The sequence below is a fragment of the Oreochromis niloticus genome, linkage group LG20 (genome assembly GCF_001858045.2).
Source record: "Oreochromis niloticus isolate F11D_XX linkage group LG20, O_niloticus_UMD_NMBU, whole genome shotgun sequence".
Classification (NCBI taxonomy): Eukaryota; Metazoa; Chordata; class Actinopteri; order Cichliformes; family Cichlidae; genus Oreochromis; species Oreochromis niloticus.
Genome location: NC_031984.2, coordinates 32,059,467 through 32,076,373, shown reverse-complemented (window position 1 = coordinate 32,076,373; position 16,907 = coordinate 32,059,467). Strand labels below are relative to the sequence as shown.

General features: G+C 42.6%; 2 protein-coding genes and 1 pseudogene across 4 annotated transcripts in view; 2 read left to right on the top strand and 1 right to left on the bottom strand.

Moving 5' to 3' along the window:
* Positions 1-5,976: 5,976 nt before the first annotated feature.
* Positions 5,977-7,315, top strand: LOC109196165 (ribosomal biogenesis protein LAS1L-like). The gene has a single exon (XM_019349503.2). The coding sequence runs from the start codon at positions 6,172-6,174 to the stop codon at positions 7,228-7,230; it is 1,059 nt and encodes a 352-aa protein (XP_019205048.1). The 5' UTR covers positions 5,977-6,171; the 3' UTR covers positions 7,231-7,315.
* Positions 7,316-9,528: 2,213 nt separating this feature from the next.
* On the bottom strand, positions 9,529-11,701 carry LOC100708935 (ribosomal biogenesis protein LAS1L-like; annotated as a pseudogene).
* Positions 11,702-15,576: 3,875 nt separating this feature from the next.
* snphb (syntaphilin b) overlaps positions 15,577-16,907 on the top strand; it is a 31,080-nt gene continuing 29,749 nt past the window's right edge. Inside the window, exon 1 of one of the 3 annotated variants that reach the window (XM_019349908.2) lies at positions 15,577-16,440. The gene's annotated coding sequence lies outside the window, so the exon portion shown is untranslated. The remainder of the gene's footprint in view (positions 16,441-16,907) is intronic. The other 2 variants (XM_005477933.4, XM_005477932.4) reach the window with 2 other exon arrangements.

Sequence of the window (16,907 nt, the reverse complement as noted above, 5' to 3'; positions counted from 1 at the left end):
GAGAACAGGCAGATTTACATTATAACATGCAGCGTTGTATAGATGGATACATAAAAAAATGAAAAATTACATGTATGTGCTAACTTTCTAAACACTTTGTTACATTTATGATAAAGTAGATAAAACACATTTATGTCGGCCTTGGCTCATAGTTCTTGTCTTTAAATTAACTTTGTCTGTGTGTGTTTCAGGTCCTGCACTCTCAAAGACTGAATGAACCAGCATTGCAGCCATGGGTCACTGTGAGCATCACAGGGAAGGTTGAAGCCGCCCACTGCACCTGTATGGCCGGAGTCGCACCCATGTCCCTGCTCTTCTGTTTAATGTAGAAGCAACAGTGTTGATCCGTGGCACAAGGACTGTTACAGATGAACCTGCATACTGGGTTTTGCTGGGTAATATGACCAAGATACAGCCAGAGGTTGGCCATAACATAGACTTCTCCTCTTCAGCTGCTCAAAAAAAGGCTCTTGATCAAAACATAAACAGACCATCCATATTGAAAGGTAAAAGGAGCCATCCTCAAAAAAGAAAAATCCCACCTGCTATAATACCATAATATTTTATCTAGGGGTCTAGATTTATGCCATGTAAATAATTTGCATTTACTGAGTATGTACTGACTGAGTAGCACTGTTCAAAAGTTGAATAAAGAAACAAACTAATTTTTGCCTTTGTTTTTTAATTAAAACCACTTTATAGAATATCACATCAGTTACAATGTAGAATCCATGTCATTTATAGTTTACAAATGACAAAATGTTTACATAAAATCATGACAGTGTTTACATGATATCACCCACTACTAACATTATTTACTGTATCTTTTGAAAAAAAAAAATACCACTATTTATACAGCAAAAGACTTAAGAATATTTAACAGGAGCAAGTTTCATTTTTCCCTGGTTTTACTACCACACTGTTCACCAAACCTTCACCATCTTATCCAGAAGGGTCACCTCTTCACCCTCACATGGAAGAAGTAATCTGATTGGCATGGTGGTTTGTTTGAAGCAGGACCCTTGTGTAGCGCTGGAACCCAGTCACGATGTGTTTCATCCATTTCATAGGCTGGTTTGCTGCAATAACGCCAAATAATTAGCAACTCTATAAATAGAAGATAGTTCTGCAAAATCACTCAGTAGGATGTTTGTTCTAATTTGCTATGACCTCAGAGTGCATCGCAAATAAAACTAATAGGCTATAAAGAGTGATATGAACATATTTAGAACTTACCGGAATGAAAATGTCTGGAGAACACCAACAGATATTTGGAGATGGAAGAGAGCTGGATATCAGCTCGTCTCACAGCTGCTATCCAGGCTAGACGCCTTAATTGGTAACATCCGGCACATCCGAGGAGGAGTGGGGAGGAGGGAGAGAGGGGGCTGAGTCAAGAGGGATGCAGGGAGATGCACTGGATGGCTGCCGCGTGAGGAGGAGAGGCACAAGGGTATATGGACGGAAGCATCTGCGTCACGTTACGTCAGATTGATCTTTTTAAAGGGAAACACTACTTCATTTGTCGGGCTTCAGTTCAGTGCAAGCTACAGTTCCCAGCTTCTTTAACACCAAGAATACTTTAGAGACAGGGCTGCTGTGGTCTGTTACTGTTACTAGGTAACACTGCAATAGATATATAGTTATGGCTATTGTGAAGATGTAAAATATTCGTTGGAAGTGATCGGCAGGATTTTTAAATGAGTAAATCAGAGGGACAAATATAGAGAGGCAAGGCACAGACGTGCAGAGGAGGGGAAGTGAACATTCTGGGTAAAGGATGTTGAGGTAGAAAAAGAGGAAGAGCACAGAGAAAGTTCGAGGATGTTGTGAAGGAGGAAATGCAGAGGGTTGGTGTGACACAAGGGGATGTTGGAGGATGAGAGAGGAGTAGACGAGCAGCCAGTGTCCAAACAAAAACTTTGAAAGACGTCCAGAAAGACTTTTGTACAGTCTTCAAGATAAACAAGAGTTAGTGAGTTTTCATTGTCCTCATTTAAAGTGCTATTAAATGGTTAAATGGTTTCTTCCTTTTACATAGACCTGTAATAAAACCTGACTTCCTTTTATTTATTTTTTAAGACTGTGCCAAATCTCAAAACTGTCCTATACTGACCGTCAACATTTTATTTTAATTAAAATATTTGCTGCTGTTTTTGGAGATAAGTGTGAGTGTGTGATATCTCTGGCTCTCTTCCACAGCATGTCTTTTATCCCGTCCTTCTTCTCTCTCCCCAACCAATCACAGCAGATGGCCGCCCCTCGCTGAGCCTGGGTCTGCCAGAGGTTTCTTCCTGTTAAAAGGGAGTTTTTCCTTCCCACTCTTGCCAAAGTGCTTGCTCATATGGGGTCATATGATTTTTGGGTTTTTCTCTGCATGTATTATTGTAGGGTCTACTTTACAATATAAAGTGTCTTGAGGCGACTGTTGTCGTGATTTGGCGCTATATAAATAACATTGAATTGGATTGATATACGGGCACCTGAGCTCTCTTTTAGAGCAGAAAGAACTAAGGGACAGATAAGTAGGACAGCTCCTCACAGAACGACGCTCAGTGTAAATTAAACAGAAGTATTGCCTTAAATTGAAAAAAAAAATCCTTTGATAATGTAAACCTGGGATAATGACATCGACAAAATCTTGGAGATTCACGCAACACTTAGTTTCAAGCCTTTAACCATCACTCAGATTCAAATGGATGGCTCTGGGGAAAATTGGGCATCATTTTGCCCCAGGACACTTCCGCATGCGGACCGTACAAGATGGGGTTTGTGTCACTAAAACTCTACCTCCTAATGCAGCTGCCACAAAGTGATCAAACTAAAAGAATCTTGAACTGATAGCCACCATCTTGCTACTTAGGAAATGGTAGAAATGTAAAATGTGACATTTTTAATACTCGTGAGATTTGATTGGTAATTGTATCTGTGCAGTTTTTCTGTAATTTAGAAATTGTTTCAAAATAACTTCCTGAAAATTGCCAGGTGTGTCTCAAGAGCTGACAGGACTTGATGGTACAATCCCATACCTAAAAGCACTGCCTCTTGCCTGAGGTCTTGAGTGAGAAAGGGATGTAATAGCAGCATTGGGATTGTCAGGTGGGCACCGTTCACTGTCAGCGTGTCACTGATTTAATCCAACAAACACTCCAGACTGCTCAACAGCGATGCACGGTGTCCTAAGTGTGTCACCTCTGCTTAATGGTCATCTCGCTGCCCGGCTTTAGTCATTCCTCTTGATTTACAACCATTTGGTGGATATGGATGAAGAGGACAGCCGCTTAATGCTGTCTATAGATTTAGATGAAGATCAAATCACTTTGTGAATAATTAACAGGGAAAACTAGCTAATTCCCATAGAGTCACCTTTTCATTAAAAAAAGACTTAAACCTGCTGAGGTCATCAGCGCATCAAAATTCAGGTGATGGATGTGAGTATTGATTGTAATGGTTGCAATTTTTCTGCAGCAATGTAGTCTTTATTTTCTGAGGCACTGCAGGGAATTGATAAAAAATTATAGTAACCTGCATAGATGTGAGTAAATAATGATCAGTGTTTCAAAATAATCAGTGTTCACTCTTGATTAAGTATAATAAGGTACATTTCTTGAATGGAATTACAACAACAGGTCTCAGTATACATTTGCAAATAAAACTGCTATTTAATACTTTCTACATTTTCATGGATCTGTGTATGTATGGCTGAACATTTTTACTCTCAATGCTGCTCCCTAGTGGGAAAATTAAGAAAACACCATGGCAGGCATCATGAAGAAAGATGAACAATGTGCACACATACAGTACGACTTTTCTTTCCTTATATCAGTAAAGCTGAAGTGCCTTTTCCACAGTCGGTGTATGAAGATAATTAGCTGATCACATGTTCAGTTCATATTTCTATTTGTGTTTATGTAAAAAAAATACACATACAGTGCTGTGAAAAAGTATTTGCCTAATTCACTGTTTCCTGTTAAATTTATCATGCTTACATGTTTAGGCGTCATCAAAAAAAAATAAATTTGTCCTAAGATAGCCCGAGTTATGATAAAATCTATTTTTCAAATAATGGTTTCATTTATTAAGTTTAAAAAAAGAAAAAGCTGTCTAAACGTACCTGTCACTATGTGATAAGTAATTGCTACCTAAACCCAGGGACTACAATAGAGCATTTGCCATAACTAATGATGAGGCTGTCACACTGCTGTGGAGGAATTCTGACCCACTCTCCTTTCTAAAAGTGTTTAATTTAGCCACACTGGAAGGTTTTCAAACATGTACGATCTGTTTAAGGTGATTCTAAAACATTTTATTCAAATTTAAATCTGGACGTGGATTAGGTCACTCTTAAACCTTAACCTTATTTTCATTGTTTTGACATGATGTGGACTTGCTAGTGAGTTTTGGGTCATTGTCTTGCTGTGTAACCCAAGTGCACTTTGTATCAGGCAAGAACTGATGGACATTCTCCTTTGGGATTTTCTGGCAGAGAGCAGAATTCATGGTTTCATCAATTATGTCGGATCATACAGGTCCCGAAGCAGCAAAGAAGCCTCAGACCCTCACACCACCACCACCATGTTTAACTGTTGATTTTTGTGAAATGCTGTGTTAGGTTTACATCAGGTGTAAGGGATGCAAACCTCCCAAAAAGTTCAAATTTTGTGCTGTCAATTCATAGAATATTTTCCTAAAAGAGACCATCAAGATGTGTTTTGGCAAATGCGAGTTGAGCCTTTGTGGGTTTTTTTTTTTTTTTTTTAACTCATAGAGCTAAAAAGGTTTGACAAGCTTTATCTTTGACCCCTCTGCAACCCTGAATTGGATAATAGGATGGATGTTTGCTGCTTTGGTGTTGGCTTTTTTTCTTTGTTGTTAAAAATTAACAAGAAAGAAGCAAACTGTGCAAACAAATGCACCTGGAAGTGTGACGAACATAAAGGTCGAAAACATCCTTGATCACAAAATATAAAGAGAAATAAATCCTTCAATAGACTAATGTGACATTAAATTGACATAAAATATAGGGAATAATTATTTAGAAAATATTACAGAGATGTTTTGTTTTTCTATTGCATGTTTCAATCTCTTAATTTTCATATTTGCCGGTCATAGCAGATGGACCCACCCCTCGCTGAGCCTGGCTCTGCCGGAGGTTTCTTCCTGTTAAAAGGGAGTTTTTCCTTCCCACTGTCGCCAAAGTGCTTGCTCATAGGGGGTCATATGATTGTTGGGTTTTTCTGTGTATGTATTATTGTAGGGTCTACATATAAAGTGCCTTGAGGCGACTGTTGTTGTGATTTGCCGCTGTATAAATAAAATTGAATTGAGTTGAACTGAACTGAATATTACATTCCCCAAATGAAATAACTCTTTGATGTAATACATAATTGCATTTTTCACCTTATTTGTTTCCCAAAGTTTGGTTTTCTTTCAAAATATCTTCATGCATTTGTGCTTCACTTGTCTGTTCACTTTTCTGTTATGGCCTACTGATACCCGTTACAACACTGTTCATGACATTTTATGTTGTCTGTTAATAAAATTCACAACATGGTATAATGTTTGAATTTACATAAAGGAAACTTGATTAAACACAAACATGTTGGGTGGGAAATTCACATTTATTTCTGCATGTCTGCCCCAGCAATTGTTCAAAGTCCAAGTAAAGTAGGAGTATCCTGCAAAGGATTCACCTGTGCATCCTTAGTCAACAAGCCTCCTCTCTCCTCTGTCCTCCAGATAAATTTCTGGATCACAGGCAGGAGGACGAGGAGACACAAAATAGACAAAAAGAAAAATGCTGGAGACCTGCCTTGTTCACAACAGAAAACGCTCCCTGCAGTCAGAAGATCAATGGAGAACTGTGGCTTCATTCACCACAGCCAAAGAAAGCTCGTTTATAACCAGCATCGTGTAAATAAGCGCTCTGCGGAACCATCGCTCCATCCTCCAATCCAGCAGGTAGCGCCAGCGTGCCTGCGGGGTGAATGTCAGCCGCAAACGAAGCCGAAAACGAACGTCAGCGTCATTTCCTGGATGCTGTTCGAATAGCAACGGTAAAACTCGAAGCTCTGAACGCGGTCCTCTGTCATATAAATCTGCGAGTGGTCTCTGCGTGGGGCGAGCGGCTTTTCCCGGTGAGTGAGCGATTGAGCGTCCGGAGCGCGCACAATGGAGAAAAAGGGCTCTGAGAAAAACCGCCATGTGGTACCATGGCTTAACAAAGCGGAGTGGAATCAGGTTCGGGACTACCTTTACTCGATGGACTCCTCTCTGCAGAGGTTTGCGTTAGACAGGATATGGGCTTGGAGGACCAGGTGCGCTGATAGTTTCCCCGTGGCCGTGGAATGCACAGTGTACCTCGTGCGCTGCCAGGTGGGGGACCGGTCCGGACAGCTTACCGGAAATGACTTGATCCTGATGTACGGGACGGCCCTGGTAAGATTTCTTAATGTTATCATGGAGGGGAGAAGGGCCCGGCCGCTGAGGCGACTGGCTGGAAACTTGAACATCCCCGAGTGGTTGGTGGATCTAAGCCACGAAATCACGCATGGGAAGCTTCCTTCTTTGAAATGGTGCCGAAAGGGATGTAAGGTGGCCCTGGAGTGGCTCCAGCAGGAGTATTGGTCCAGACAGCTGGGAGGAGCCCCCGATGAGCGCTGGGACTTGCAGTCGCATGGCGAGGATGAGGACGTCAAGCGCCAGGAGGATGAGCTCGTTGCCAGGCAGAAAGAAGTGGACACCTACAGAAAAGCTCGGGAGCTGCTGATCTCTTATGAGAAGGACCAGCACCAAGCTTTTGATGGGTCTCCTGAAGACAAGGAGAAGAGCTTGTGGCAGGCCCCCTTAGCAGACATGAGTTGGTTGCTGGGTGAGATCAAGCAGTTTGCACTGGAGTCCAGTGAGCTGTTGGTTGATGTGCTGCTGAAGGACGGATTTCTTGTTCCCACCATGGAGCAGCTGGAAGCATTAGGCTGTGCAACCTCTGACAGTGCCAGTCCCACTGAGCCCAGAGTCCCACAAACCTTCCTGCACTTTTGGCTGCCCCTGCTAAAGATGCTTAACTCTCCATCTTTCATTCACCTCTTCCTGGAGAAGCTCTTTGTGGAACTGAAGCTGCTCAGCAAAGAGCCCGACGGTCACAGGTGTTTCTATATTTCTGCATGGATTTCAGAAGTCCTCCTCTGCAACAACAACAAATTTGAATGTCGTCCTGTTCTGAGTCAGTGAGTCACCAATCTGACCTTTTGGCCCTCGAGGCCTCCAAACGTTTGCACATCACAGTTGATGTTGCTATAGAACACCCTCAGGTGTTAGTGATGCCGTACACTCTTCAACGAAGCTTTTATCTGATTTGAAAGTTAACAAAATAGTTCTTATGTGAGACTTGAATTGTAACTGGCAACATCCAGTCTGAAATGAATTCAAAGCTTGCTGTAACTCGTTGATATTGGCCTAGGTTCAAATGAAATATTACAAATGTTCCACATAAATACACGGCTGCTTCAGTGTTTGCAAATGACAATAGAAATGAATAGAGTAGAATAGCCTTTTACTGTCCTTCTACATGCAAAATGCCATGATAGGTGCTGCACACTGACTGTGCAGCAGTAAAATATAAACAGTAAGACAGCAGGAATGAATATGGAGTAAAATATGTCACATTTATGCGTCGTGACATCCAGTTTTGTGGGACTGCGTGCGTGGTATCCCCAGAGGATACCTGGGTGGGGGTCTCAACATTTGTAACTGGATAACTGTGGTCTGGAAGGGAGATGGTTTTTATGACCGGCAGGGAGTCACGTACACAGAGACACACACACACAGTGCTTAAACTGTTACACTCACACATCCACATGCACACTCACTCACGTGCACTCACATAGACACGTGGGTACGCGCACACACAGGCACTCACGTGCTCGTGCATACACACAGAGACAGAGTTTGGAGCACACCATGGGGGTTTTTATGATGCGGTCACTTTTATAAAGCTGGCTGTAACTAACAAAGGGGTGAAGATTTTTGCAGAGGGACACCGGCCTCGTCTTCCCTTCTAGAAGAATGCATGCTTAGATGAAGATGAATAAAGGTTTTGTGAAAATAACTACTGAGTTCCGGTGCCGTCTCTGGATGCCTCGACAAATAAAAGAACCGGGGTAAAACTGATTTCGCAACAAAGCCTACTTGATTTGTTTAACCAGGTTTCATCTGAATAACATCTGCATCAGTCCAATGTGCCCATACACGGAGCATGTCCATCACGGAACATAAGCTACCAAGATGGATATGATGTAGTTTAAAACATTCCCAGAGATAAGAAGCAGCAGAAGAACGACACGCTTCAGCTTAAAGATTTCCTAGAATTATTTTTTATAATATAATTCTATAAAATCATGTTTAAAGGAAAGTACAATTGTTGTGAAGAGCCATAACACAAATCATTTGGGGCAGTTCCACAAAAAAGAAGAACATGGGCACAGGTAAAGACTTCATTCACCTCAGTGCACCATCACTTTTGTACACCACGACATATATTTGCACACATGCTTGTCCTTATTTATATTCATACCTACATCTCTGTATTCATCTAGTCAGCTCAATATTTCTCTAACAATGTCTCTGCTTCTACACTCATTTTTATGAGTTTGTTGTATATTTGCTGCTCTGACAACTCAATTTCCCCTCTGGGATGAATAAGTTTTCTCTGATTCCAGTTAATGTCTATTAAATGTGCGTGATCAGTGGCATGCAATAGAATTTAATGGCAAAAAAGCATTCTTTTTTTAACACGTTGGGGGTTTACATGTTGTTTTAGTGAACAACCTTGGGTGAAACTAACTCTGATCAGCTGTATGGAAACAAAATAAACAGTCTTCATATCAGAAGCTCAACCTGCACGGTGCTCACAGCTCAGTCAGCACCAAAATCTGATTTGAACTGACCAAACTGTACAGTACCTGTATGAATACTATGAAGGCCGGAAGTGAGAGGCTGTGAACTGGGACGGTCTGTGAGACTGAGATTACCCAGAATGCACCACTGAACGACACAGGAAATCATTCCTGGCTGTGGACATCTCCCTGTACAGCTCCTCCATCTAATGCACGACACACACTTTTGTTCTACGGTGAAAATAACAATTTGTTACAGTTTAGCCTAAAATGTCAATGATATATATTTCTCCTCTGCAATATTTTGGACATTTATAATGGAGCTATTTATATATATTACAGCTACACCTTATATTTTGTAACTGTGTAATGTGTTATTTAATTTTGTTCAGTGTGTTACTGCTCTTATTGTCTTGGAGCGACTGTAACCACACAATTTCCACAGGGATTAATGAACTCTTCTTATTTCACTTTCAGCTCCAGCGTGCAGAGAATGTGTTAAACTTTTTCTCTGCCACCTACTAACAATAAACACAAAGAACATAAAGGCTTCCACCTGGCCCAAATGACCACAACTACGACACATTTTCAGTGTCAGTTCATCAGATGATCAGTTTTCAGGATGTGTTGTTTGGTCTATTAAATGTCACACACTTGCAAAGAGCATGGTTTATTTGAAAACACAGAACATTTTGTCTCCTGAACGTTTTATTTCTGCTTCTGCCTACATGTTTAGTTGACGAGCTCGACTGGACAGAAACAATCACAATAAACAGACTGTGCTGAACCTGCACTGTGCTCGTGGTTAAAGCTCCCACAACATTTTGTCTTCTGAACATTGTATTTTTGCTTCAAAACTGCTTCTAGCACAACAAGAGTCAGCGAAGGCTGGAATGAGACTTAAAACAGCTTCAGTCCACATTTCAGTCTGTTGAGGTCGCTGTTGCTCTAGCGGAGGCCCTCAGCTGGCCGGGCTGGAGCCGAGGCCCCGGGGATGCTGCTACGTGTCGTGCTGCTCTCCAGCTCCACTGGCTGGTCAGACACAGTCATTATCGAATAACTGTCCACCATGACGCACGACGGGTCGTCCGACTGTCCAGGAACTTTACCAATGGCATAGTTCTTCCATGAGACATTATCAGTGCACACCTGCCACGGAGAACCTCTGAGGGCAAGTGCTCTTTCAGCCTGCACGTCTGCCGATTTGCGCTCCTCACTTCTCTCCGAGTCCATCGGTGAGGAATGCAAGGGACGGGCGTCCTGCCGGGAGTGTTGCATCTCGTCCAGCAGCATCCCCACAGTATATATGGGCTGCCGCTGCTTCTGCTGCAGAGGTGTGCTGGCCTCGGAGCGCTCTGTCTGTGTGTAGATGGAGCAGGGCTGGACCAGCTTCTCTCTGGTTTCCTGAGGGGGGGGGGTGCTCCATGTCATCCAGGATAAGCTGGATCAGGTGAGGCGTGCTGATGCAGGGGGCATCCAGACATGCAGAGAGAAGCTGCTGCCACCTCAGCTGGATGCGGTTGATGAAAATCCTGTCCTGCGTTTTGGCTTTCTTCTGCAACTTTGTCTCAAAATGATATTCAAATTTGTTGTTGTTGCAGAGGAGGACTTCTGAAATCCATGCAGAAATATAGAAACACCTGTGACCGTCGGGCTCTTTGCTGAGCAGCTTCAGTTCCACAAAGAGCTTCTCCAGGAAGAGGTGAATGAAAGATGGAGAGTTAAGCATCTTTAGCAGGGGCAGCCAAAAGTGCAGGAAGGTTTGTGGGACTCTGGGCTCAGTGGGACTGGCACTGTCAGAGGTTGCACAGCCTAATGCTTCCAGCTGCTCCATGGTGGGAACAAGAAATCCGTCCTTCAGCAGCACATCAACCAACAGCTCACTGGACTCCAGTGCAAACTGCTTGATCTCACCCAGCAACCAACTCATGTCTGCTAAGGGGGCCTGCCACAAGCTCTTCTCCTTGTCTTCAGGAGACCCATCAAAAGCTTGGTGCTGGTCCTTCTCATAAGAGATCAGCAGCTCCCGAGCTTTTCTGTAGGCGTCCACTTCTTTCTGCCTGGCAACGAGCTCATCCTCCTGGCGCTTGACGTCCTCATCCTCGCCATGCGACTGCAAGTCCCAGCGCTCATCGGGGGCTCCTCCCAGCTGTCTGGACCAATACTCCTGCTGGAGCCACTCCAGGGCCACCTTACATCCCTTTCGGCACCATTTCAAAGAAGGAAGCTTCCCATGCGTGATTTCGTGGCTTAGATCCACCAACCACTCGGGGATGTTCAAGTTTCCAGCCAGTCGCCTCAGCAGCCGGGCCCTTCTCCCCTCCATGATAACATTAAGAAATCTTACCAGGGCCGTCCCGTACATCAGGATCAAGTCATCTCCGGTAAGCTGTCCGGACCGGTCCCCCACCTGGCAGCGCACGAGGTACACTGTGCATTCCACGGCCACGGGGAAACTATCAGCGCACCTGGTCCTCCAAGCCCATATACTGTCTAACGCAAACCTCTGCAGAGAGGAGTCCATCGAGTAAAGGTAGTCCCGAACCTGATTGCACTCCGCTTTGTTAAGCCAGGGTAACACATGGCGGTTTTTCTCAGAGCCCTTTTCCTCCATTGTGCGCGCTCCGGACGCTCAATCGCTCAATCGCTCACTCACCGGGAAAAGCCGCTCGCCCCACGCAGAGACCACTCGCAGATTTATATGACAGAGGACCGCGTTCAGAGCTTCGAGTTTTACCGTTGCTATTCGAACAGCATCCAGGAAATGACGCTGACGTTCGTTTTCGGCTTCGTTTGCGGCTGACATTCACCCCGCAGGCACGCTGGCGCTACCTGCTGGATTGGAGGATGGAGCGATGGTTCCGCAGAGCGCTTATTTACACGATGCTGGTTATAAACGAGCTTTCTTTGGCTGTGGTGAATGAAGCCACAGTTCTCCATTGATCTTCTGACTGCAGGGAGCGTTTTCTGTTGTGAACAAGGCAGGTCTCCAGCACTTTTCTTTTTGTCTATTTTGTGTCTCCTCGTCCTCCTGCCTGTGATCCAGAAATTTATCTGGAGGACAGAGGAGAGAGGAGGCTTGTTGACTAAGGATGCACAGGTGAATCCTTTGCAGGATACTCCTACTTTACTTGGACTTTGAACAATTGCTGGGGCAGACATGCAGAAATAAATGTGAATTTCCCACCCAACATGTTTGTGTTTAATCAAGTTTCCTTTATGTAAATTCAAACATTATACCATGTTGTGAATTTTATTAACAGACAACATAAAATGTCATGAACAGTGTTGTAACGGGTATCAGTAGGCCATAACAGAAAAGTGAACAGACAAGTGAAGCACAAATGCATGAAGATATTTTGAAAGAAAACCAAACTTTGGGAAACAAATAAGGTGAAAAATGCAATTATGTATTACATCAAAGAGTTATTTCATTTGGGGAATGTAATATTCAGTTCAGTTCAACTCAATTCAATTTTATTTATACAGCGGCAAATCACAACAACAGTCGCCTCAAGGCACTTTATATGTAGACCCTACAATAATACATACACAGAAAAACCCAACAATCATATGACCCCCTATGAGCAAGCACTTTGGCGACAGTGGGAAGGAAAAACTCCCTTTTAACAGGAAGAAACCTCCGGCAGAGCCAGGCTCAGCGAGGGGTGGGTCCATCTGCTATGACCGGCAAATATGAAAATTAAGAGATTAAAACATGCAATAGAAAAACAAAACATCTCTGTAATATTTTCTAAATAATTATTCCCTATATTTTATGTCAATTTAATGTCACATTAGTCTATTGAAGGATTTATTTCTCTTTATATTTTGTGATCAAGGATGTTTTCGACCTTTATGTTCGTCACACTTCCAGGTGCATTTGTTTGCACAGTTTGCTTCTTTCTTGTTAATTTTTAACAACAAAGAAAAAAAGCCAACACCAAAGCAGCAAACATCCATCCTATTATCCAATTCAGGGTTGCAGAGGGGTCAAAGATAAAGCTTGTCAAACCTTTTTAGCTCTATGAGTTAAAAAAAAAAAAAAAAACCCACAAAGGCTCAACTCGCATTTGCCAAAACACATCTTGATGGTCTCTTTTAGGAAAATATTCTATGAATTGACAGCACAAAATTTGAACTTTTTGGGAGGTTTGCATCCCTTACACCTGATGTAAACCTAACACAGCATTTCACAAAAATCAACAGTTAAACATGGTGGTGGTGGTGTGAGGGTCTGAGGCTTCTTTGCTGCTTCGGGACCTGTATGATCCGACATAATTGATGAAACCATGAATTCTGCTCTCTGCCAGAAAATCCCAAAGGAGAATGTCCATCAGTTCTTGCCTGATACAAAGTGCACTTGGGTTACACAGCAAGACAATGACCCAAAACTCACTAGCAAGTCCACATCATGTCAAAACAATGAAAATAAGGTTAAGGTTTAAGAGTGACCTAATCCACGTCCAGATTTAAATTTGAATAAAATGTTTTAGAATCACCTTAAACAGATCGTACATGTTTGAAAACCTTCCAGTGTGGCTAAATTAAACACTTTTAGAAAGGAGAGTGGGTCAGAATTCCTCCACAGCAGTGTGACAGCCTCATCATTAGTTATGGCAAATGCTCTATTGTAGTCCCTGGGTTTAGGTAGCAATTACTTATCACATAGTGACAGGTACGTTTAGACAGCTTTTTCTTTTTTAAACTTAATAAATGAAACCATTATTTGAAAAATAGATTTTATCATAACTCGGGCTATCTTAGGACAAATTTATTTTTTTTTGATGACGCCTAAACATGTAAGCATGATAAATTTAACAGGAAACAGTGAATTAGGCAAATACTTTTTCACAGCACTGTATGTGTATTTTTTTTACATAAACACAAATAGAAATATGAACTGAACATGTGATCAGCTAATTATCTTCATACACCGACTGTGGAAAAGGCACTTCAGCTTTACTGATATAAGGAAAGAAAAGTCGTACTGTATGTGTGCACATTGTTCATCTTTCTTCATGATGCCTGCCATGGTGTTTTCTTAATTTTCCCACTAGGGAGCAGCATTGAGAGTAAAAATGTTCAGCCATACATACACAGATCTATGAAAATGTAGAAAGTATTAAATAGCAGTTTTATTTGCAAATGTATACTGAGACCTGTTGTTGTAATTCCATTCAAGAAATGTACCTTATTATACTTAATCAAGAGTGAACACTGATTATTTTGAAACACTGATCATTATTTACTCACATCTATGCAGGTTACTATAATTTTTTATCAATTCCCTGCAGTGCCTCAGAAAATAAAGACTACATTGCTGCAGAAAAATTGCAACCATTACAATCAATACTCACATCCATCACCTGAATTTTGATGCGCTGATGACCTCAGCAGGTTTAAGTCTTTTTTTAATGAAAAGGTGACTCTATGGGAATTAGCTAGTTTTCCCTGTTAATTATTCACAAAGTGATTTGATCTTCATCTAAATCTATAGACAGCATTAAGCGGCTGTCCTCTTCATCCATATCCACCAAATGGTTGTAAATCAAGAGGAATGACTAAAGCCGGGCAGCGAGATGACCATTAAGCAGAGGTGACACACTTAGGACACCGTGCATCGCTGTTGAGCAGTCTGGAGTGTTTGTTGGATTAAATCAGTGACACGCTGACAGTGAACGGTGCCCACCTGACAATCCCAATGCTGCTATTACATCCCTTTCTCACTCAAGACCTCAGGCAAGAGGCAGTGCTTTTAGGTATGGGATTGTACCATCAAGTCCTGTCAGCTCTTGAGACACACCTGGCAATTTTCAGGAAGTTATTTTGAAACAATTTCTAAATTACAGAAAAACTGCACAGATACAATTACCAATCAAATCTCACGAGTATTAAAAATGTCACATTTTACATTTCTACCATTTCCTAAGTAGCAAGATGGTGGCTATCAGTTCAAGATTCTTTTAGTTTGATCACTTTGTGGCAGCTGCATTAGGAGGTAGAGTTTTAGTGACACAAACCCCATCTTGTACGGTCCGCATGCGGAAGTGTCCTGGGGCAAAATGATGCCCAATTTTCCCCAGAGCCATCCATTTGAATCTGAGTGATGGTTAAAGGCTTGAAACTAAGTGTTGCGTGAATCTCCAAGATTTTGTCGATGTCATTATCCCAGGTTTACATTATCAAAGGATTTTTTTTTTCAATTTAAGGCAATACTTCTGTTTAATTTACACTGAGCGTCGTTCTGTGAGGAGCTGTCCTACTTATCTGTCCCTTAGTTCTTTCTGCTCTAAAAGAGAGCTCAGGTGCCCGTATATCAATCCAATTCAATGTTATTTATATAGCGCCAAATCACGACAACAGTCGCCTCAAGACACTTTATATTGTAAAGTAGACCCTACAATAATACATGCAGAGAAAAACCCAAAAATCATATGACCCCATATGAGCAAGCACTTTGGCAAGAGTGGGAAGGAAAAACTCCCTTTTAACAGGAAGAAACCTCTGGCAGACCCAGGCTCAGCGAGGGGCAGCCATCTGCTGTGATTGGTTGGGGAGAGAGAAGAAGGACGGGATAAAAGACATGCTGTGGAAGAGAGCCAGAGATATCACACACTCACACTTATCTCCAAAAACAGCAGCAAATATTTTAATTAAAATAAAATGTTGACGGTCAGTATAGGACAGTTTTGAGATTTGGCACAGTCTTAAAAAATAAATAAAAGGAAGTCAGGTTTTATTACAGGTCTATGTAAAAGGAAGAAACCATTTAACCATTTAATAGCACTTTAAATGAGGACAATGAAAACTCACTAACTCTTGTTTATCTTGAAGACTGTACAAAAGTCTTTCTGGACGTCTTTCAAAGTTTTTGTTTGGACACTGGCTGCTCGTCTACTCCTCTCTCATCCTCCAACATCCCCTTGTGTCACACCAACCCTCTGCATTTCCTCCTTCACAACATCCTCGAACTTTCTCTGTGCTCTTCCTCTTTTTCTACCTCAACATCCTTTACCCAGAATGTTCACTTCCCCTCCTCTGCACGTCTGTGCCTTGCCTCTCTATATTTGTCCCTCTGATTTACTCATTTAAAAATCCTGCCGATCACTTCCAACGAATATTTTACATCTTCACAATAGCCATAACTATATATCTATTGCAGTGTTACCTAGTAACAGTAACAGACCACAGCAGCCCTGTCTCTAAAGTATTCTTGGTGTTAAAGAAGCTGGGAACTGTAGCTTGCACTGAACTGAAGCCCGACAAATGAAGTAGTGTTTCCCTTTAAAAAGATCAATCTGACGTAACGTGACGCAGATGCTTCCGTCCATATACCCTTGTGCCTCTCCTCCTCACGCGGCAGCCATCCAGTGCATCTCCCTGCATCCCTCTTGACTCAGCCCCCTCTCTCCCTCCTCCCCACTCCTCCTCGGACGTGCCGCCACTCCATCAGGCGGAGCTCTTGGTGGAGGACATGAGGGACACAACAACAACAACCGTGGCGATGGAACTGTGGACGGACTAACAGGGAAGCCGGGCACAGGTAAGCGGGGCCCGTTTACGGAAATCATCGGTGCCATCCGTGGATGCTGCAGAGCTCTCTCAGTGCGGAGAATCCGTCTGCGTGTAGTGTACAGAGTGGCTCACAGCAACCGTTACAAATAATAAGTGAATGGAGCCCCCGTGCAGGGAATTTGTGGAAAGTAAAGCTCTTGGTTGTCGGGTCAGGCTGTTTCCTGGCCTGTCTGTTTGTTTTGGTGCAGCTGATGGAGGCATGATGATGATGATGTTGATGCGCAGTGCGCTTCCTCCGGCAGATGTTTTCGCGTCTTGTCATCCTGCGCGTCCATGTTTGAACTCTCACGGGCCTTTGGGCGTCAGATACAGTACACACTGTCCACACAGCGTCACAGCTGACAGTTTTTAAAACCCCTGGCTCCGCATGCACAAGCAGCTCACACCAGCTCACACTCAAAGTGAGTGTCATCCATGTTTCCAGGCGGCAGAGTC